At 40.9% G+C, this 23,043-nt stretch overlaps 1 protein-coding gene and 1 long non-coding RNA gene across 3 annotated transcripts in view; one reads left to right on the forward strand and one right to left on the reverse strand.

Annotated features, from left to right (window-relative positions):
• Positions 1–23,043, forward strand: part of nkd2b (NKD inhibitor of WNT signaling pathway 2b) — a 124,122-nt gene that overhangs the window by 74,286 nt on the left and 26,793 nt on the right. For both annotated transcript variants that reach the window (XM_048560950.2, XM_048560960.2), the window contains exon 4: positions 10,630–10,687. In XM_048560950.2, coding sequence (XP_048416907.1) covers positions 10,630–10,687 — 58 coding nt within the window. The remainder of the gene's footprint in view (positions 1–10,629; positions 10,688–23,043) is intronic.
• LOC125466450 (uncharacterized) overlaps positions 1–23,043 on the reverse strand; it is a 140,875-nt gene that overhangs the window by 37,318 nt on the left and 80,514 nt on the right. The gene's annotated exons all lie outside the window — the stretch shown is intronic.

The following is a 23,043-nucleotide window of genomic DNA, read 5'->3' on the forward strand; positions in this document are numbered from 1 at the left end:
TTAGATTGCAGTGTTGGCATAGGTGGCTTGTACAAGTGGATGGAGTGAGACTTAAACCCCACGACCTTCCATTTCTGTGTGTGTGTGTGTGTGTGTGTGTGTGTGTGTGTGTGTGTGTGTGTGTGTGTGTGTGTGTGTGCGCGCGCGCTTTTCTAACAGTTGGTGAGTTTCTGCTGCAGAACATGTAGCAAAGAAGAGGTGTACAATTTGTTCAGCACCATCCAAACTGCAGCCAGTTTTCCTGCAGGTTACAACAGACAATTGAGCTTGTTAAAAGCTGATGAGATCTATTGTCAGAGCACAGCTAGAACTTTGCAGATAGGCAAATCCTCCAGCACCAAATGCCCACTCCCCCAAGCCAAGATATTGAGGACTTAGACCAGCTGCTCATAGGCTATTTGCTATTAGCTGGTCAGGAAGTCTTTGAAGTCCTCCTCACTTACCTGACCATAGCTGTGGCTCCGTGGTGGATCTCCTGCTCTATGGTGACTAGGCTATGTGACAGGCTTTTAATAAGTTGGACTCCAAAATGGAGGACGCTGCTGTGTAGTTCGAATGACAGGCTGCATTACCTTCTGTGATGGTGACTTCCTGTTGGCACTCCTCCCTCGGCCTCTAATTGACACATTTGATGAGAATTAGTGCTAGGCTTATGACGCCCATATGGCCTGAGGTCAAAGGTCAAATATCTACGCTTTGTTTGTTGCAACAGACCAAGAGCTTGGATGCTCGGCTGCTTTGTACTGTGATTAGAGTTGAAGAGATGACAAAAACTCAATCATTCAGCCAGAGAGGCAAATAGCAATATGGCTATTTCCTTTACAAGCCTGCATTCAATTCTTTTGAAAGTAATTATCTTAAATCTGTGAGGTGCTACAAAGGCCTCTGTGTTTGTAAAGGATACAGACCAAGTGTATTCTCGTGATTCCTTCAGCAGCAAATATGCCAAAAGATGGAGACAGACTGATTGTGTAAAGTGACTCATTCAGTTATGACTTGTCAACATGGATTAAAATCTTGAGTGGGATTTGTGTATTAAATTTAAAATGTAACTTTGTAATAAAGTAGTTTTGGTCAATAAACTATTCTGACAAATGCTTTTTTTTCGCCGTTACCTAGAACTATCTGGAAAACTGGAATAGACGATTGACCTTTTTTAGGATTTTGAAGTATTAAATATCTTGAAATCTTTGTGATCTTTTTAGGTTGCCTGAAGCTCTGCGCTATTTAATTTCCTTTCACTTTAGGGAGCATCAACTGATCAAATGTTATGTTTCCTGTTTTTAAGATGCATTGCAAAACCGCAGAAATTTGTTTTAACATTATTTCATGAACGTATGTATGTTTCTTTCTTTTTAATTATCTGAATGAAGGAGGCACAATGTAAATGGAATTTCTCTGTTTCTCACCCCTTCTGTTCTAAACTTTTGTCCAATATAATGCCTCTGGCATATTAAAACATGCCAAGACAGGGCAGTTATACTGAGCCAAGTAGGGATCTTTGGATGGGAGACCAAAAACTAGTCATAAAGAAGGAGTTTTAAGGGGTATTTAAAAGGTGGAGTGGCAGGAGGAGAGGTTTATGGAGGGAATTCTAGAATTTAGGGCCTCCTTTAGTGAAAACATGGCCACCAATGATACATAGATGAGTGTACAAGAGGTTGGAATTGAAGGACTGCAGGCATCTCTGATTCAAGACCAAGATTTTGAGAGGCATTTCCAATGAATATGACTGAAGCAATTGAGGGCAGTTTCATCAATGGTGAGTGAAATCACAAGACCAGAGTTGTGGGACTAACTGAAGATACAAAGCAGGAGGTAACGCCTTAAGTGGTATTCTTAAAAGCCTATGGATATGTTTGAGCAGAAGGATTTTAAGTTCACCATGCTGGGATAAACTGAGCTAAAGCAAATCTATAAGTCCATAAGAAATAGGAACATTCATTCCCCTCCTCCGCCATTCAATAGGATCATGATTAAACCAACATTCCTCCTGTCAATTTCCTGCATTTTCTCCAAAACCCTTGATTTCCTGTACTGATCAAAAATCTGTTATCTCAGCCATAAATATATACAAGGGAGTGTAATAGTCAGATTTGAGTAGGAAAGAACCTAAGATATTTAGAATGGTAGTGTCAGAGGTGACAAAGGTGTGGATACAGATTTCTGAATGGGTGTGAGCAAAGCCTGGATGAAATTGCATGAATGGAGTTGCAAGATGAATACCCTTGGTAATGGATGCAATGTAGAGTTTTTCACATTTGATTAAAGTTGATAAGAGGGGAACTGGTTGTGAGATGATACTGGAGACCAAAGCATGTTTCTATCAGACGGGGAAACATATGCTGAATGAACTAGCAGAAAGCAGCATAATTGAGGCAAGTACAAAAACAGAAGTTGCTGGAAAAGCTCAGCTGGTCTGGCAGCATCTGTGAAGTAAATATCAGAGTTAATGTTTCTGGTTCAGTGACCCTTCCTCAGAACTAATGGTGGCTGGAAAAAACCTTCAGTTTATATGCAGAAAATAGGGAGGGGAATGGGGTAGGGAGTAAATGAAAGGATAGAACACAAAGAGAGCAAGAAGAGCAGCTGGATAGACAAAGGAGTTGATAATGAGCTGGCTAAGAGGGAGAATAGTTGTTAATGGGGACTGGTAGTGTGTAATGGCAGGCTATGTGATAATAAGACCTGGTATGTGGAGGAGGGGCTAGGACCATAGGAGAGTTTAGGCCCTGAAATTATTGAACTCACTATTGAGTCCAGAGAGCTATAGGGTCTCCAAGCAGAAAAATGAGGTGTTGTTCTTCCAGCCTGCACTGAGCTTCGCTGGAACACTGCAGTAGGCCAGAGACACAGATGTTTGCCAGGGAACAGTGTTAAAGTGGCGGGCAACAGGTAGCTCAGGGTCTTTTTTGCAAGCAGAACGTAGATGTTCTGCGAAGCATTCACCCAGTCTATGCTTCGTTTTCCCATTGTAGAGGAGACCACGCTGTGAGCAGCAAATGCAGCAGACTAGATTCTGGGAAGTGCAGGTGAAGTGTTGCTTCACCTGGAAGGTATGTTTGGGCCCTTGGATAGTGGGGAGGGAGGAGGTAAATGGGCAGGTGCTGCACGTTTGCCGGTTACAGTGGGGGTGCAGGGGGTGAAGAAAGTGTGGACCAGAGTATCCTGGAGTGGAGCTGCCCCTGCGAAAGGCAGACAAGGGAGGGAGGGGAGTGTGTATCTGGTGGTGGCATCTTGCTGGAGGTGACGGAAATGGCGTCTGATGATCTTCTGGATGTGGATGCTGCTGGGATGGTAGGTAGTTGAGGGAAATAATGAAAATGGTAAATCTCCATATTAATAATGGCATAAAAGTTGTGGGCTACAATGATGCACACCACTGCCACCTCTAAGTCAGAAGGTTGAGAGTTTGAGCCCCACCCTAGTGATTACAGCGGAAAAAGTTTGATCCTTCAGTATAGTTACAATACACGTTGCAACATACAAGATCCTCCTCTCTTTTTTTTGAAATGTGTCAGAGAAGGATAAAGTTAGAAGAGACTGAGTACAGGCAGGAAAGCAGCATCTTTCTGGAGATGCCAGACTACATTTGGATGGCTCTGGGAGTGGGGCCAGATAAAGTCAAATCCCCAGAGTCAAGCAGGAGAGAAGGTACTAATGCCATATCCATTTTCCGCTGCCAATGAAACATGGCAGAAGTTTAATTCCAAACTGTGGTTAAAAATTGTAACATTTCTTTGTTTCAATTTTTCCTTTATTCATTCACGGGACGAGAGCATCGCTGGCTAGGCAGCATTTATTGTCCATCATTAATAGCCCATAGGGCAGTTAAGAGTCAACCACATTGCTGTGGGTCTGGAGTCACACGTAGGCCAGACCAGGTAAGGGTGGTGGTTTCCTTCCCTAAAGGACATTGGTGAACCAGATGGGGTTTCCCGCCCCCTCCCCGACAATCAACAATGGATTCACGGTCATCATTAGATTCTTAATTCCAGGTATTTTGAATTTCACCATCTGCTGTGGCAGGATTTGAACCCAGATCTCCAGAATGTTGTCTGGGTCTCTGGATTAACAGCCCTCTGGTGATAATACCAGTAGGCTATCACTTCCCCATGTGACTCATTGATAAAAATAAATTATTTTCACTTGGAAGCAAAATATCAGCGAATTGCACATTAACAATTTATGAAGAAATTGAGAAGTCTTTGGACACATTTCAACAGGAACACTTGTTTCATTTTGAAAGTTTCGGCTTGAAATCTGAGTTGGCGCAGTCTTGCACTCTTGTTTTTTTTAAAAAGTCTTTCATCTGGAAATACAAATGGCAAATGTGCAGTTTGTTGGACATAAAACAGGAGGTGTTAATGGAGCTCACTGGTCACATTTCAAAGCGTAGATTATCTTTCGTTGAGGTACTGCTATCAGATCTATGACTTCCGGTCGCCTCTTCACACCGCTGCCCATCCATTGACTTTTATCTAGAAGCTTGTGTTGTTTAGGAAGCTCCTATGCACTTAGCACAATGTCCTTATCGACCTGTTGACTGAAACGAGTAGCTCGTAAAGGTCACCTTTCTGAAATGAAGTGTTGAACAAAGCTCTGTAGTGTTTCTGGCTCCTTGGGAATGCAAAGGGGAGGCTTGCTGGCAATGGGAGTCGTTGCAGAGTTTGGGCTGATGTAACCTGGTCCTTTATTCTTCCGTTCCAAGTGATGACAGCTGTTGTGTAACCTGAGTCTACTTGAAAAGATGGAAATGGTGGAGTTGAAAAGTGATTGGCAGTGATTCCACAGATCTTGGGAACAGTCAACTGGCTCTGCCTTCTCATTTGTTGCGTGTGTGTGTGTGTGTGTGTGTGTGTGTGTGTGTGTGTGTGTGTGTGTGTGTGTCAGAAGTAAATCAGAGAAGTTGGTTTCAAAACTTCATTATACAGAAGCTTTCCCAAATGTCACCCAAACCCAGATTGTTGGATATTTGATTTGCCTGAGATTATAATTTCCTAATTTGAACGGTAGAAGTTGGACCCCGGTCACTGATATTGAGCAATGCCGAGTGAATACTCCAAAGCTAGTTGTGATTGTCCCTATCTGAAAGTTTGTGCAATGATTGCTCAGAGTAAGACATGTAACAGACCGTGGCAGCCATTATCCTAAACTAAACTCCGTGCTACCTGCCTGCGCTTGGCCGATATCCCTCCAAACATTTCTTATACATGTTCTCATCCAAATATCTTTTAAACATTGTAACTGTGCCCGCATCCATCACCTTCCTCTGGAAGTTCATTCCACACACCAACACCTCTCAGTGTAAAAAGTTGCCCCTCATGTCTTTTTTTGTATCTTTTCCTTCTCACCTTTAAAAATATGCCCCTGGTCTTGAAATCCCCAACTCTAGGGAAAAGTCAGCTGTCATTCACCCTATCTGTATCCCTTGTGATTTTTATCCTGCGACCTCTTACACTCCAGTCCCACCTATCCAGCCTCTCCAACTTGAAGTGCAGATACGGATGTAATGCAGAAACAAGAATGTTAATTTGATGATGGTGCAATAGTGGGTCGGCAGCATGTATTGCATCTTTGCTGAAACGATTCCGTAGGCTTCTGCAGCAACAGAAATGGTAACGGGGGACCGATTTAGGGCCAGCAGCTGATGTTCTATAACCTGCCGTTTTGTTTCAGTCAACCCTGAATCTTAAAGTCATGGTTTCAAGTTCCACTCCAACGACTCATACGCATAATCCCACCTGCACTATTCCACATGTGGAGTGAGAGTTGTGCTGTTGGAGATGCCATCTTTCGGTTGAGCGGTGAGACAGCTCTGTCTGTCCACCTGGATTGAGGTAAGACATCCAACAACACTACTTTGAAGAAGACTGAGAGGGGGTTCATCTCCAATACTGATTTGTCCAAAGCTACCAAAAAAATGACATTTTCCCCTACTCTGAAAGCATAGTTACTGTTCTGTTGATAAAGGACTGAATTGTCTGCAAACTTTTCTGGAATTTCTTGAGAACATGTAAGAGCTACAAACATGATGATGATCTAGAATTAATTATGTCGAAGAGTGGTTAAAGCAGTTTCAACAGCAACTTGCAAAATAAAATTGTATAATTATTAGAAGAGGAGAATTGGTAGGGTAGGACTTATCAGGAAGTGGAACGAACTAAGTTGCTCTTTCAAAGAGCCAGCAGATGGATGACAGGCTGAATGGTGATCTCTTATGCTGTACAAATCTAGGAATAAGTGTAAGTTTCTAATCTTTGGAGCTGAGATGCTATGCCTTTCCCCTGTGTAATTTATTTATTAGACATTGTCATACTTTATTCCCTATTCTGTATGAGTGCATCATAAGGAGAGCTTGTACCGTTCACATGAAAACCTGGCCAGATTCTATGGAGAATATCTTCAGAACTGGTTTTTCTGTCCTGTGCAAGACCTGTAAACTGAAGAACAGTCCCTTGTGGTGTTACAGTTTTGTTTGAACAATCTGAAGCCCTTTACAGTTGACCACTGTGAGAAAACAGCAGGCAGGGAAACACTTAACCAGCGCTTCCTCTCTGTCTGCCTGATAAAATTCCTAAGAATTCTATGAATTTTATCAAGAAATTACCGCCATGTGTTCAGACCTAAACTTATCAAGTCTCAACTGTAGATTTTTAAAAAGTAGTCCTGACACTTCTTAATTAAGTAAACTTGCTAGTCTCTAACTGAGTTCAGTTATCAAACAGAATAAATTGGAGCTGGTCTTTTCTTTTGTTCCTCTGAACTAATGCCTAAACCATTTTGATTTATTTTCATAATCTTGTCCTTTATCTCGCACGAGCCTTGGTAATATGATGGGTTTGTGATGACAAAGCAGAGATTTGGCTATTTGCCTGCAACAAAGCCTTCTCTCCCAGCCCAAGCTCTTGTCATTTTTCCAGTCCTCTTTTGTTCATAGTGAGAGAAACAAGGAGGAACTGGTTTTGCCATGTGTGTGTACTTCAATCCTGATACATCCCTTGCTAAAATCCCTGATCAATGACGGCTACTTCCCAAATGATTTGGGATTGTTTGTACACCTCCCTCTGCCTGCGAGACTTCAAAGGATGCATGCGTACTGCAGATGATTCACAATGGTGTTAGCAGAAGAGAAGGTGCTCAAGTAAACTGTTTTGGAAAGACAAGGGCAAGGGAGAGAAATCTTCTGGGTATTCGCTGAGGTTTAACTGAAACAAGTCACTGCCACTTGGCAGAAACAGCGAGCCCCTTTAGAGGTCAGAACGAGAGATTATGGGTTTCTCAGATTTCACTGGGTAGTTTTAACTCCGCAGACCAGAATAATCGATTGAGTGAATGTGTTACAGGTGCAGATTCTAATGCATGGAGAGGATCAGAGTTTTAGCCTGTCATTGACTTGGGAGTTATTTCAAGTATAAGAGTGGGGTTGAGAAGTTACAAATTTTTGTTCTGTTTTGTCACTAATTTACAGATGCATTTTTAAGGGGAAGCTTGCAGGTGCACAAGAGAGCAACAAATACGTGGATGTGCTGATGTTATAGATGTGTGTGGGGCATACCAGCTATTTATCACTTGGGCCAAATGCCTGCTGCAAAGTTTGTGTCACTTTAAGGAAGGATTTTCTTAAGAAGTTGGCCTGATGATTTCTGAAAAATCCCTCTTGCCCATCAGTAGAGTGTTTTCTTCCTTCTGTATTTCTGCTGAATATTCTGGATGTCGATTCTGGCACCAGCCATGAGGAGGTGCGCTGGAGCTACTCAGGTGGGCTTAAACTAGTGTGGCAGGTGAGGGAGGCAAGTCAAAGGGGTGGTGGGGGGGGAACCAGCACAGTAGGTCAGCATTGGCGGTGATTGAGGAGAAGGTAGAATTTGCATCAAATAAGTCTAACAGGAAGAACAAGCAGGGCCAGGTTAATGAACATGGCAGGACTGGCGGTCTGAAGCGTATTTATTTTACTGCATGAAGTATAACAGGTAAAGGAGATGTGCCTTGAACCTGAATTAGTTCATGGAACTGCGTTGTTGTGACCATTATAGGAACTTGGTTGAGAGAAGGACAGGACTGACGGCTCAGTGTCCCTGTGTTTAGATGTTTTGTGTGAGATAGTGAGCAATGTAAAAGGGGTTGAGGACCTGGATTACTGATTAAGGAGAATGTTACAGATGCACTAAGAGATGATATTATCTAGGGCTCATCCTGCAAAGCTATATGGGTGGAACTCGGAAATAAGAAAAGTATAATTACTATAATGTGACGTAAGCCTCCCAATAACCAACAGGAGATAGAGGAACAGATATGTAGGTAAATCATGGAAAGATCAAGGAAAGATGTAAGAACAACGGGGTTGTTGTCGTGGGTGATGGTGATTTCCCCGATATTGAGGAAGTGACAAAGATGATTAACAGTACAGCAGCTGATGGTGTCTACATGGACTTTACTGAAGCATTTGACAAGCTACTTCATGGTGGAATAGTTCAGAAGTTAATGTCACATGGGATCCATGATGGATTGATAAGCTGGATACAAAATTGGCTTGGTCATGGAAGTCAGAGGGTAGTTGTGGAGGGTTGTTTCTCTGACTGGAGGTCTGTGACCAGTGGTGTTACATAAGGATCGATGCTAGGACCACTGCTGTTGGTAACATATAGAAATGTTTTGGGTGCAAATGTGGGTGGACTGATTAGTAAATTTGCAAATGACACAAAAATTGATGGAGTTGCGGATGGTAGGGAAGGTTGTCAAATGATATAGATCAGTTGGAGTGTTGGGCAGAGAAGTGGCAGATGGAATTTAATCTGGATAATTGTAAGGTGATGCCTTTTGGGAAGTCAAATGCAAGAGGAAAGTACATAGTAAATGGCAGGACCCGTAGCAACATTGATGTAGAAAGGGATCTTGAGGTCCAAGTCTATAGCTCTTTTGAAAGCAGCAACACAAGTGCATAAAGAAGGCTTATAGCATGCTTGCCTTCATCGATTGGGGCATTGAGCATAAATTCGGAAATTCATGTTGCAATTGTACAGAACTTCGGTTGGGCTACAGTTGGAGTATTGTATGCAGTTCTGGTTGTCACATTATAGGAAAGGTGTAGAGGCTTTGGAAAGGGTGCAGAAGAGGTTTACCAGGGTGTTGCCTGGATTTGAATGTGATAGCTACAAGGAGAAGTTGGACAATCTTTTATTATTTTTGCGAGAGTCTCGGAAGCTGAGCAACAGCTCGATAGAAGTTATGGGAGGCATGAATAGGGTGTGGATAGTTAGAGACTTTTTTCTCAGGGTGGAAATGTCAAATATTGGGGGGCATTTGTTTAAGATGAGAGAGAGAAAATTTAACGGAGATGGCCGAAGCGAGTTTTTTTACACAGCAAGTGGTCCATGCCTGGAATGCGTTGCTGGTGAGGTGGTGGAAGCAGATATGATAGCAACATTTAAGAGGCATTTAGAATGACACATGAGCAGGCAGAGAATAGAGGAAAATGGACTGTTTGCGGGCAGATGGGATTAATTGAGAATGGCATCAAGATTTGCACTGACATGGTGAACTGAAGGGCTGTTCCTGTGTTGTACTCTTCTCTGTTCTAAGTTCTGTCTGTAAGCTCCCCATATTTTTGTGTCTTAAATGGAGGCAGGTGAAGGTGTGGTCACCCAGTGATATGGCTACGCAAGTCAGGAATGCACATGAGGCCACAATCTGATTAGAGAATAAGGCAGTCAATGGGTTTCCAATGCCCCATTGATAAACTTCTATTTTTAGAACAAATTTCTGAATAGGATCATAAAGTACAAATTCAAAATGATAATGATAAATGTAATGTATAAATCATCAGTCAAGACTAACTTTGAACATGATGTCCGGACAAAGTTGCCTTGAGCGAGCACAGGAGTGAGAGGCTGTAGCTATAGGGAGACACTGAAGACATTGGCAATCCATCTGATAGAACACCAAAGGTTAAGAGGCAATCAGGATTGAGGTATACAAAATCGTGGGAGACTTTTGAAGGCTAAAATGTGGAGTAAGAAATGTTCCACTGGAGAGTGAGATGGTAGTTAGAGAAAATTAATTAATTACATTTCATTTCCAAATGCAGAGTGAAGTTCAGAGAATTTTCCTGCATGGCGACTTGGTCAAGCACTTCAAGGCCTCACAAAATCTTTTGGGAGTCAGAATAGTTTGTAAATGGGGACTGAAGAAACACAGAAATATAATTATTAGGGTATGGGAAGAGATCAGGGGAAGTAAGGGGATAAATTCTTGGAAGTACAGCATGGATGTAATGAGCTGAATATGTACAATGCAAAGATTCAGTGCCCTCAAACTGCCAGTAAAGTACCCCATCTGTGTTTGTAAACCATTCTTTCTTCAAAAGCAGTTGAGTGAGTTCTTTCAAACGACTGGTCTTCACTTGGCAGGAGGGAGGTGGGGAAGTGTTTTGAGGCATTTTGATTTTGCACAACAAAGTGGGTTACTGTGATCTGTTACTGGGATCTGTTGCTGCTTTTATTCAAGGTCCTCTCTGCAGGGAAGTGCTTATCCTTTGTGCTAATGATTCAGCAACTGAGATTCCTTCCTATTCAAACACATACATCTGTTCCTTGTCTGTAATGTGTTTCTCTTCTGTCTCTCCTGCAGGAAGTATTAAATGGAGAACTGAAAGGACAATTATTTGATGACCAGTGCCCCCTGGAGGGTGAGTGAAGAACAAATTATAGTTACTACTTGTGAAGTTAATGTGCAGTTGCTGGAAATCAAAATTTTAAAAATAGTGGACGATAAATATTTGGCTGATTAGTCAGGATCTTGATATTGTTTTGTGTGGGCTAGTCCATGAAAGCCTTCATCAAGACATGAGTTATCACTTAAAACCATCTTAAGCTATCATCCGACCGGCTGAGAGTTTTCAACACTTGTGGCGTTTGTATAGCATCCTCACTCGAGTTGAATACCCTAATATTGTTCAGAGAAGCATGATTTTCTTTTTAAAGCAATTAAATTTATCAATGTTTTGAAGCTAAATTGTAAGGTATTAGGGCACAACCTCACAGCCAGCTGAACAACTGGCCAAATCCATTGTAACCCCTTTTAATTTTAATCCAATAATTTTAATATTAATATGATATATTGTCTGTCTGACAGGTTGGGGAGAAGGTCTGGAGGAGGTATTACTGGTAGGATTTACGAGGCCATGGCAGAGCTTGAATATGTACTTGGGAATTCTAAAAGTGACAGGTGACTGAGTCAGAAGCCGAAGTGAGTTAGTGAGAAAAGGGTGATGGGTGAACAGAACTGTACAAGTTAAGGTTTCGGCCTCCAAATGTCAGCTATTCAAGTTTGCAGGCGGTGGGAGGCTGACCTGCAGAGCTTTGAAAGAGTAGATTAGTGGTAGCGAAGGCGTGGATGATCAGAAGATGAGCTGAAGTTTTGAATTATCTGGATAATATTACAGAGGTGAAATCAGGCAGCCCTAGGCAATGGAAAGCATAAGGAGTTTGAAACTGTGCGGAGCCATAGAATTTTACTACACCAAAACAATCCTTTCAGTCCAACTTGTCCATGCTGACCAAATAAAACAGGTCCCACTTGCCTGCATTTGGCCCGTATCCCTCGAAGTCTTTCCTATTCATGTATCTGTCCAAATGTCTTTTAAATGTTGTAACTGTGCCTGCCTCTACCACTTCCTCTGGCAGCTCATTCCACAGATGCACCATGCTCTACGTGGAAAAGATTACCCCCTCAGATCCCTTTTCAATCTTTTTCCTCTCACCTTAAAATTATGCCCTATAGTTTTGAACTCCCAACCCTAGGGAAAAGACCTCTGATATTTACCTTATCTATGTCCCCCATGATTTTATAAACTTCTATGAGGTCACCTCTCAATCTCCTCTGCTCCAGTTAAAATGTCCCGCCCTATCTAGCCTCTCCTTATAATTCAAACCCTTCAGTCCCAGTAACATTCTGCTAAATCTTTCTTCGCCCTGTTTGATGGACATACAAGCAGTGTGCATATCAGAGGGGCTGAGCAGATGAGAGAGGTAGCGATGAGGTAGATCTGGCATTGCCAGCACGCATGTAGAGTCTGACATTGAAGGAACTTGATTATCATAAAAACTTGTTTGTCTTTATTTTCTTCATGATGGTTAGATCCCCTCAAATAGTAACAAGTGTCCATACAGAGCCTATAGAGTATCTAATGTATTCTGTATCCACAGTAGAACAGAGTAGCCTTCCTGCTCCTATGATGGTGCTTGGCCTGCTATGTTCACCCAGCTCTACACCTTGTTATCTCGGATTCTCCAGCATTGGCAGTTCCTATTTTCTGTGATTAACACTGTTAGTTTAATAACTTTTGTTGCAGTGTTTTATCCATTCATGCCAGTTTTCCCTATCTGCTTTTATACTGCATCTATAAGGTTACGTTAAGTGGGGTAAGTTAATGAACAGTAAAAAACTGAAACTCTGTGGATCATTTTCCTACCAATTCCCTATCCCATCTCGCTGGCCCTACAATTTCCTGGCTGAGGGAGAAACATTCTTTAACCAATCTAGGGAAAAAGAAATCCTTAAGCAGTCCATAGCAACTGGGCAGGCTCCATGAGACTGCTATAATTATTATTGCACATTTTGTTCATTCCACCCAGTGGAGATGCTTGATACATCCAGGAACTTATGGTAATGTGGTGAAAAGCTGGGAATGATGGCTATCCCAAAGAATTTGGGATTACAGGTTACTGAAATGTTGTACACGTAGTCAGGTGCAAAAAAAAATCAGAGCAAATGGAATGCTAGTTTTGAAAACCAGAAGGTTGTAAGTTTTCCTACCACTATCATAGAATCCCAACAGTATGGAAACAGATCCTTCCACCCAACAAGTCCACGCTGACCCTTGGAGCATCCCACCCAGACCCATCCCCCTATAACAAATCCCTGAACATTGTGGGCAACTTAGCATGGCCAATCCATGTAGACTGCACATCTTTGGATTGTGGAAGGAAACTGGAGCATCTGGAGGAAACCCAAGCAGACGCAGGGAGAATGTGCAAACTCCACAAAGACAGTTACCTGAGAGTGGAATTGAACCTGGGACTCTGGCACTATGAGGCTGCCATGCTAACCCCTGAGCCACCATGCCACCCTATTATAGTTGACTACAAGTGTGAAACCAGTCAGGACCATCAAGACCCTCACTTGAGAGTGGTCTGGCATATCGTCAGTGGTAGAACTTTGAAAAGTATTATACTTTAAAATGGAAAAGAACAAAATATTTGCATTTTTACAAAACTTTTCTCCTTCCCAAATTACACCCAGTGAAGTAGTTTTGAAACGTAGGCTTGGATTTTCACTTCTGTTTCAAGAGTGCAGAAACAGGAAAATTCCTGGATCTGCTAACCCAATTCAGAACTAACTAAAGACCCAGATGGTTCCAACTTTTAGATCAGAGTTGGGGGTGTGTAGCGGAGAAAAGAGAGAAGACGGTGCGGATGTTAATTAGATCTGAGCCCAAACTCTAGCATCCGCCAAAAAAAAAGGAAAATGAAGTTGAAAGCAGGTACAGGGGGTGGTGTGGATGCAGCATGTGGGAAGGACCACCCTCAATGAACTTTATGGTAGCTGTTAAAATGACAATAAAACAAAATTAGCCCTCCCACCCTCATCTCCCATGCACTGCCCATGCCCCATCAATGCTACTTCATCGTGCGCAGCACCCCATCGACTGCAGAAAGCTCCCTCTTAATCCCAACGATTCTTATAGCCTAGATATTGAAGACTTTCATGGTTATAGGGCTGGTGGGGGAAAATGGCATCAAGGCTCAAGATTAACCATGATTGAGTTGAATGACAGGTGGCACAAGGGGCCAAATGACCTACTCCTTTTGTTTGCATTCTTACTAATTATTCAGATGGCTGACTGTCCATCTTTGCCAACACAATCTACTTGCAGATAAATGAGGAAAATCTGAAGATGAATTGCACTGGTCTGTCAAATTTGTGCATCCTAGCAGGCTTAGGGTCGAGCTACTTAGCTACCTGCATGTCTTGAGGATAGTACATGGAACATTAAAGCAGATTTGGGGATGGCCAGAGACAACTGGTTAGAAGGTAATGGGTGAATTGGGGGGGGATTTCCTTTCTATTAGGGGTGAATGAGTGGAAATGGCAGCAAGAAGTTACTTCAACAAAAACTTACATTCTTTAAAAATCTCAAAATAAATTGTCAGCCAAAAGCCTGAGCTATTTAAAAAAGCTAAGTGTAAAATATTGTTGCCTTTGTGCCTATAATCCTTCAGGAGATGGAAGAGAGACTGGATATCAAATTGATGATGACATAAGCAACTTAATTAATTGGCAGGAAGTGCTGTAATTAAGTATATTATATGATAACGAAATGAAGCATATTACCCTCGTTTATCATTGGGTGTTTTGTCATTTATTGACTCGTTTTTCTTGAGCATCCTCCCTTAAACCCTTTCGCTCGTTCAATGATGTGTTTTCTTTTGACTGACAGAAGTATTTCAGCTGAATGAAAGATTTTGTTTCCGTTCTTTTGCACGTAGAGTGAGTCATGGTAATGGAGCCGCCAACACCACCTTGGGGATTTACTACATTTCCTTCACTGGTGTGCGAAGAATTAAGCATTCGAGAGGCTGGCTCTAATTAAATAAGTTATGGACGGGCTTTAGGTTTTTGTAAGGGACAATTATGCAGGGTTTAAAATAGGTCAGTTCCCGGTGATGCATGCATATTTACAACCTCTTAATCAGCCATGGCTGAATAAGACTGTGGTGGGTAATAGGTGCTTGTTTACCAAAACCTCTATCAATTAGTGTCTTCAGTCGAAAGCCCAAAGGTCATCAGAAGTTTGCAACTCCCTTACAACCCCCTATGTGATATTGTTGGTTTGGGAAAAAATTGGGGTAGGAATTTGGAAATTTATTTTGAAAAACCTGAAGAGTATAAAAGCTATTGATCCATCAATGTATTTTGGTTACTTTTGAAAGACATTTTATCCTGGTTAAAATGCAGCAACTGGACATTGTCTACCCAATTAGGCCATTTTATGGTCAATAAGTTTGGTTAGAAAACCTTGTGCTTGGTTTCTCATTTTCTGTCTGTCTCTTACCCTTTTTTTTTGTAAATCATTAGTTGCCCGTCTCTTTTTACTTTCTTCACTCTCATCCTTTTTTGGGTATTCCCTTTTATGTTTAACTTTTGTTCTCATTTTCTATTCTTGTTCTTTTTTAGTCCTCTCCCTGTTTTTGAATTTTTCAGTCTTTTGGATTGTAACTGAACACCACTTTCATTGAGCCCAAGCATTTTTTTAAAATTGATTAAGTGGAGCTGGAAGAAAGGTCATGGTTCCAGATATGATACTTGCTTGTTTGTCAATGACCCACTTAACACCCATAAAACAAAATAAATAAATAAGCAAGGCCAGGGGATTCATCTTTCAAAAATTAATACTTTGGCAACTGGCTTGTGAACTTAATCTAAACCAAAAAACAGGGCTATCTGGAAAAATCAGACAATTCAATGCAAAAACAGTGCGAATTTCAATTCAAGGACAAACTCTACTGTCAACAATAATAATGTAATACAAGACTTAATGGAAAAGAATTGAGAGCAAGTGTCTTATTGGACAGTGCCATGTTTTTATGAATGATTATGAAATAATACAGCCCAGACCTACTTCATTTTTTAAAAATACGAAAGGGATATGTGCTGAGATGAAATTAATGATAAAACCTTATAAATTTTCTATAAAATTATAATCCTAAGACAATTCCAAAATATAATTTCCAAGGTAACTGTGATTTTAAAAAGTACTTTTTAAAAGCCCAGTTGCCTATAAATAGGAAAAACAGAGCAGCTGCTGTCAGAAACTCTGTCCCATCCTAAACGGTGACAATTGTTTCCTTGCTTGAGAGTGGAACTAAACTTAAAATTCAAATCTGAGCAGTGCTGTGATTGACTTTGTTGTGTCTGTGGCTAATAGCTCTCTTTTTGATAACATGAGCCCTGTCCAACATCTCAGAGATGGAAAAGTAGATTGAACTGCTCAAACTGGAGCAAATCTTTTTGAAACCTTTGAATTAAAGTTAGTTAATTTTCTGCCACAGCACTGAGAAATGAGAAAGGAACATTGATTACGGTTACTGTCAGGAAGCTTGATCACATGCTGTTTATTCGTTTATATAAACTGTTATTCTAGAAGTTCACTTGGGGCCAGTCAAAGATGGGATGCTGTCCCTTTCTCTCACGAATGATAAAAAAGCAATTTGGTGTGTTATTATACTCTACTGCTTTTTTGAAATTTGGAGACCGGGTAGCTGAAGTGGTCCAGTGTAAATTTAACTTGGACTGAAGTTGGGAGTTTAATTGAGCAGTAGAGCTGGTGATCCCTTCAGCTGAAGTTGCCTTTGAAGCTAACAAAGCTGGAGAAGGTGTGAAAAAGAACACAAACATTACTGTAATATATCATAAACATACTTGAAGTTTGATATGCAACAATAGATAAGTAGATCTATCACCTGAAGCATTGATGGTATCATTATTGCAAGAACATAGCTACATAATTTGCCATCTACAATTCTACCAGCCACTTGGTATTATGATAGTTGTTGACTATTCTAGTAATGTCTCCTCGAGTTGGTAGACCCACACATAAGATGAGAAAAACCACAAACGGAGGAAACTGTTGCAATCTTTTGATGCAAAGCCACCACTTCATTTCTAGCATGCTGTATTCACTTTATCTCAGATTTCTCAAGAACTGTAACCCAAAGTGCTATTTTGTGAGGGGGAAGAAAAAGACAATTTGATTTGATCCACTGACGCAATTTATTTTATGAACAAACAAGTCATTGATGAATTGGCAACTCCTTTCATTCCCTGCCCAATCTAAAACGCACACTAGGATGTGCAGAAACAGGCAGAAATAATTAATGGGGACTTCTATTACCTCTATCCAAACTAGTGTCAAACGAACTTCAGTGATGAGATAAAAGAGGGTCAGAGACCTTGTGCGAGAGATTCACATGCCACCTGGTTCTGTTTAGTGTGTTGTAAGCAGAATTTTGAGAGCTAACATTTTAAAAATAGAGCAAAAGCTGCCCCTCACTGAACACCAGGGAGTAAATTGCCTGTATATGCTTAACTAAAGAAAAAGTGAAGTGATTCATGGCTGGGAGTCATTATTAGGCTCCAATTTCATCTCCACTTTCAGATGTTTCTTTTTTTTCAAATGTTGTTTGACCCTTTGCCAGTGAGATTATAGGCTAGTAATCACTTCCAGGTATCCATTATTCTCCATAATCTCACATGTAGAGTAAATTATTTCAATCTGTTGATTTGAAATTTGAAGACTGCTTCTTTTCATGGCTGCTTCAAAACTTAATGGAGCTAAATGATTTTTTTTTGTTTTTAAACCAGTTGATCTAGAGGGTTCTAGCTACTTTGCTGTTAGCAGTCAGCTCAGTATCTGTTTTCTTAGTGTAACCCTTTACCTGTGGGTTGGGTAAAATGATCTTCCTGCTTCTGGTTTTAAATTAAAACTGAGATCATGCTGGTGATTTTATTGGGCAAGGAGCAGGGAAGTGCACTTGGGGATTTTGCACATATAGTGTAATTATTTGCTTGTCTTGTCAAGACAACAACCCCTGGCATTTGTATAACTGCCCTTTAATGTGATAAAGTGTCATAAAGTATTTCAAAGCACAATAATCAGTCAAAATTTGACATGAGTCACGTAAAGCGGTACTAGGATAGGTAGGTTTTAATGAATACCCTAAAGGAGGAGTGAGCCTTTATAAGACCAGATCATAACCTCCTTGGCGCTCCCTGTGAGGGTGTAGTGGCAAAAATACACGAACCCTACACAATACCTCCAAATGCACTCAGAGGTACTTTCTGATATTTCCCAGAAGCGAAAGATCTTAAAAATGAGCTTACAGCCAATTTGAGTGCTGGGTCTTTTAAGAAACACTAATGTGGGGCTCACCTTGCAGCTCAGCACTGGTTGTTTCCAAGTGCGCTGTACAAATTCATTTTCAGCACCTACATGGTCCAGGTTGGGTTTTCCAGCATTGCATCAGCCAGGTGGGCAGGATGACAACAATATGGTGTTCCTTCACTGCTCTGTAACATGTTAGGCGGGTATCCTCTCAAGGCCGCCCTATAGCACCAGAAGCAAAACTACCTTGATTGGCACTATGGTGATTTAATTTGTGCGTATTGCGTACTCAGTGCAGATGCAAGTGTGCTTGCTTTAAAGATGCAAGGTGTGGCCTATCCAATTTTGTTCAATGGAGTGTAGGTTGAGTCTATTCTAATAGCGTTAACCTCTAAATTTTCTTGGCTGTGATTTTTGGCTCGTAAGGGTAAGAACAGTGGTCAGAGCTTAGAGACACGCCGCAAGCAAATAAATCTCTCACTTCTTCCTGTTGACTCTGACATAAAAATCCATGTATCTCCACAGATCTAGTCAGGAATGTGTTTACGTTTTATTGATCCTAAGTTAGGTGAGGATCCTCAAGTCTTTGCTAACTATTCATAAAAGGACATCAGAGTGGGTTACAGTCAGTCAATTATTTATATAGTCAAAAAGCAATTTTTATTGGGCACAAGATTATGTTCCCTGTTCCGAAGTGAGGAATGTAAGGGAGGTCATATGTACAAGATTGTCTTCAATAAATCTAGTAAGGAATTCAGGTGAAGCTCTTTTTCACCTCAGTGAGCAGTTAGAATGTGGAACTTGCTATCACTTAGGGTGTGTATTTATTTTTAAGAGAAAAAGTTACCATCCATTAAAAATAATTTTAAACTTTCAGCTAAAGTTTAGAATTTAACTTTTAAAAAAGGACATAGAGTTTCACATGTTACAATTTCTTACTGTTTAAAAAAATGCTAAAATTGCCATGAACATAAAAGAAAAATGCTGCGAATGCTGGCAATCCGAAATAAAAAATAGAGTGCAGGATAAATTCAGCTTGTCTGGAAGCATTTTGTGGAGGGAGAAACAAGAATTCCCTTTCAATCTCATATGCCTCTCCTTCAGAACTCTATACTTGAAAAAAAACTTAACTGAACACAATTTTCTGTTTGTAGGCAATTATCACTTCAAATTGTAGAAAGGTGTATTCCCCTTTGTTTCGTACACGTTGCATTCGCCGTGGGACCACAGTCCATTAGTAAATGGTCCACAGTTACCCCTAACTTCCAATCATTTTCATATCCATGATTAGTAATTGCAAATGACCGTCAGCAGGATTTCATCAGTTGTCACAGCATTTCTTAAGTTGTACACGAGCAGTAAAGCCCTTTCTGATGATTCTTCTTCCCACTTCCATGGCCACATGAATTTCCTGGAATTGTTGGAATGCAGGACTGAAGAGCAAGAGTAGGCCAGCCAGCTCTTTGGGTCTTAGATATCTGCAGGATGCATCTCTTTGTCTAAAGCACATCACCTTCCCATATCCAGCTACAGTAACTTACAAAGCCAAACAATCCCGCTAGCAGACTACACCAAAGCCTGACTAAAATATTCGTTGATTTACAGAGAAGCTGATTTTCAAGAAAGGCTTCCACTGCCCTTGTTCCCATGGCAACCCTGCACTGAGGTAGAAATGTTAATTAGCTACTCATGAGCCCCTATTCTCTTTTACATTCACAGGAAACAGGCTGTTTACAGCACATTTCATTGCAACCCATGCCTTCAACAACTTTCTGGGACATTTGGCAACTCTGGGTCAAATTTTCACTCCCGAGTCAGCAATGATCCCAAAGCTACAAACTCAACTCTGGAGAAAGTGCAACCAATCTTCAGACTTTTGTTCCCATGGGATTGGTGTTAGTGACACGCTGTTCTGAAACAGATCACGGATAGCCAAAGGGGTTGCTGGATGCCGAGGCAGGCTGTTTCAAAGATGTACATTGTTGCTCTGGGATTTTGTTCCCATTAGACAAAAAAGTCCTTTTGGCTCTCACCCTTACGACCATTCCAAACCATCTGTGCCACCTCCTGCTTCCTGTTGCCCTAGCCAAGGCCTCTCCATGCTCATTATACTCCTCTAGCCATGCCTCAGTGCCCTTTTGGCTCCAGTGCCAGCTTTGTGCTGACTCATGCCAATAGACACTGTCCCATCTGTCACTCTTTGCCCTTTCACACTCCATGCCAACTCACCCAGTATCCACCATAAGCAGACCTCAAAAACAAATAAATATGAAGTAAAATAAGTGTACATTGCAGACTTCACTATCTTCCTAAAGATGTTTCATTCATAAAATCCCATTCAGAATATATAAATGATTTTAAGTACTTAATCCCATACTTTAAAACTTACATTGAAAATCCCACATTACAGACTTTATAACCATTTGGAATTGTCAATTAAACAGTGAGCCTACAACATACCCCTGTGACTATTCCAGCAAAGATACCCAACAGGCTTATGTTGACAGGCAGGTACTGAAATTGCAAGCATCCATAGCAAGCTAGGTTTTCTTTCAAAACTTTAGTGGGTTCAGGGAATCTAAATGACTTGACATCTTGTAGGTCCAGTAAACTTGTCATGTCAGTTCTAACCAATCCCCAAGGGGCACTTAAACTTCTCCAAAAAGATCCTTCTCTTTAAATGCCTCCAGCAGAATTAGTCCTTTTCCTTAAAAATCTGAGACCGGTGTTCTGGACATCCTAGTTATGAAAATTGCATCTGTTTGAATAAAGCTGCAATTTTAAACAGTGAGCTGTCTCTGTGATCCATGGATGTTCAAGCGACTACCTGCCTCCTTGGTTGATTATAACAAAAACAAATGCTGGATTCAAAGCTAAATTATTGATTTTGATTTGTGCTCACACATGAACAGTTTTATTGTTTTAAAATAAATTACCCATGATGGGAGGAGCTTTCCTGAAATTCTGTATATCAGAGTGTCCACTCTGTAATTCCTTAACCCCAAAAATGTAGACCCCAGACAACCCTGCCATACTTAGGTTTATAACGTATTCTGTTGGGATTTCACAAGCCTGATGGCCTGCAAATCCCTGCTTATTGAATCTTATTGATGAATACCAACCTAAATACTGCTGTTCAGCACTTACACAGATGATTGGTGACCATAAGTGCTATAGTGGAGTTTGTGGGCGACGCCAAAGTTGATGATATATTCAACTCTGAGGAACTGTGACAAAATGCAAGACTATGTTAATAAATGGGCAGAATGGATGTGCGATTGGCAAATTAATTTAAATATAAGTGTAAAGGTGGGAGTGATAAGGAGACATTTGAACAAGGCCATTTTTTAAGAAATACAATGTGCTGCGATTCATTTCTAGAGGGAAAGAATTGAAAGGCTGAGAACTTATGTTAAACTTGTATAGATTCTCGACCAGATGACATTTGGAATGTAGTGCACAGATCTGTTTTCGATATTATGAAATAGAAAATGTAAAAAAAAACTTGATGGCCTGAACTGAGAGGATATAGCTGGAAGAAAAGATTGAATGAATCGAGTCTTTTGAAATTCTGAAAGAGTTTGATGATATAAATCTTTGGAAGATAGTCCACTTTGTGACAGGTTCCAAAGCTAAGGGCTATAAATGTATGAACATAGAACATAGAACAATACAACGCAGAACAGGCCCTTCGGCCCTTGGTGTTGCACCGACCTGTGAACTAATCTAAGCCCACCCCCCTACACTATCCCATCATTATCCATATGCTTATCCAAGGACTGTTTAAGTGCCCCTAATGTGGCTGAGTTAACTACATTGGTGGGCAGGGCGTTCCATTCCCTTACCACTCTCTGAGTAAAGAACCTGCCTCTGACATCTGTCTTCAATCTATCACCCCTCAATTTGTAGTTATGCCCCCTTGTACAAGCTGAAGTCATCATCCTCGGAAAACGACTCTCACTGTCCGTCCTATCTAATCCTCTGATCATCTTTTATGTCTCTATTAAATCCCCTCTTAGCCTCTTTCTCTCCAGTGAGAACAGACCCAAGTCCCTCACCCTTTCTTCATAGGCCCTGCGCTCCAGACCAGGCAACATTCTGGTAAATCTCCTCTGCACCTTTTCCAACGCTTCCAAATCCTTCCTGTAACGGGGCGACCAGAACTGTACGCAATATTCCAAGTGAGGCCGCACTAGTGTTTTGTACAGTTAAATTAAAGTACGATTTGGAGGCTTTGTGGTGTAATGACTAGCATCCCAGCGTGAATACCCAAGGTGGGGATTGTGGATCAGATCCGTCTCAGGATGGAAAACTGAAGAAGACATGGATAACAGTGACCAATTTATAGAATCATAGAATACTACAGTGTGGATTAATCTGATCAGACATGTGGAAGAAACCTCTTTGTGCGAAGAGTAGTGGCAATGTTGACCTTATTACCACTTAATGCAGTCAATGTATACGTTGATGCACTCAAGGGGGAACTGGATAAACTTGAGAGGGGAAAAGAGCAGAAGGATTACTGATAAGACTACATGAAGCAGTCTGGGAGGAGGCTTGTCTGGGAAATAAACACCAATATGGACTTTTTGGGTTGAATTTCTTGTTTCTATATAAATTCTATGTAATCTGCTAGTGTTAATAACTGGAGGTAATTGGGAATATGCAGGGACGCTGATGTTAGGTATTTGGATTCCAAAATAATTTTATTTAGGGAAACTTTTTAACTTTGTTTCTTTTACTACTTTTCACCTAAGTATTTTTATACCTTGGTACATTCGTACCTAAGGTAGCACCATGTGTGGCAACATAATAAACTTTTCACTGTACTCCTACATCACTGTACTTGAGTACACATGACAATAAAAGCTTAATTTATGTGATTTGTGGAGATGAAGCTGAAGCCCATTCTGTGGTCTATAGCATCCAGCCAGATTCAGGCCTTCATGTTTTTGGATTAAGCTGCTGCACTTCCCCAGGCAGCAAAGTTACAGGAAGGTAGTAAGTTGACAGTCAATGGAGAGCAACAAGACTGGGGTGAGTAGGCTGAGGTAGGAGAGCCCTTGTAGGGAAGCCTTTATAAGAAGTGTAGAGTTCAG

This window comes from Stegostoma tigrinum, chromosome 2, assembly GCF_030684315.1.
Source record: "Stegostoma tigrinum isolate sSteTig4 chromosome 2, sSteTig4.hap1, whole genome shotgun sequence".
NCBI lineage: Eukaryota > Metazoa > Chordata > Chondrichthyes > Orectolobiformes > Stegostomatidae > Stegostoma > Stegostoma tigrinum.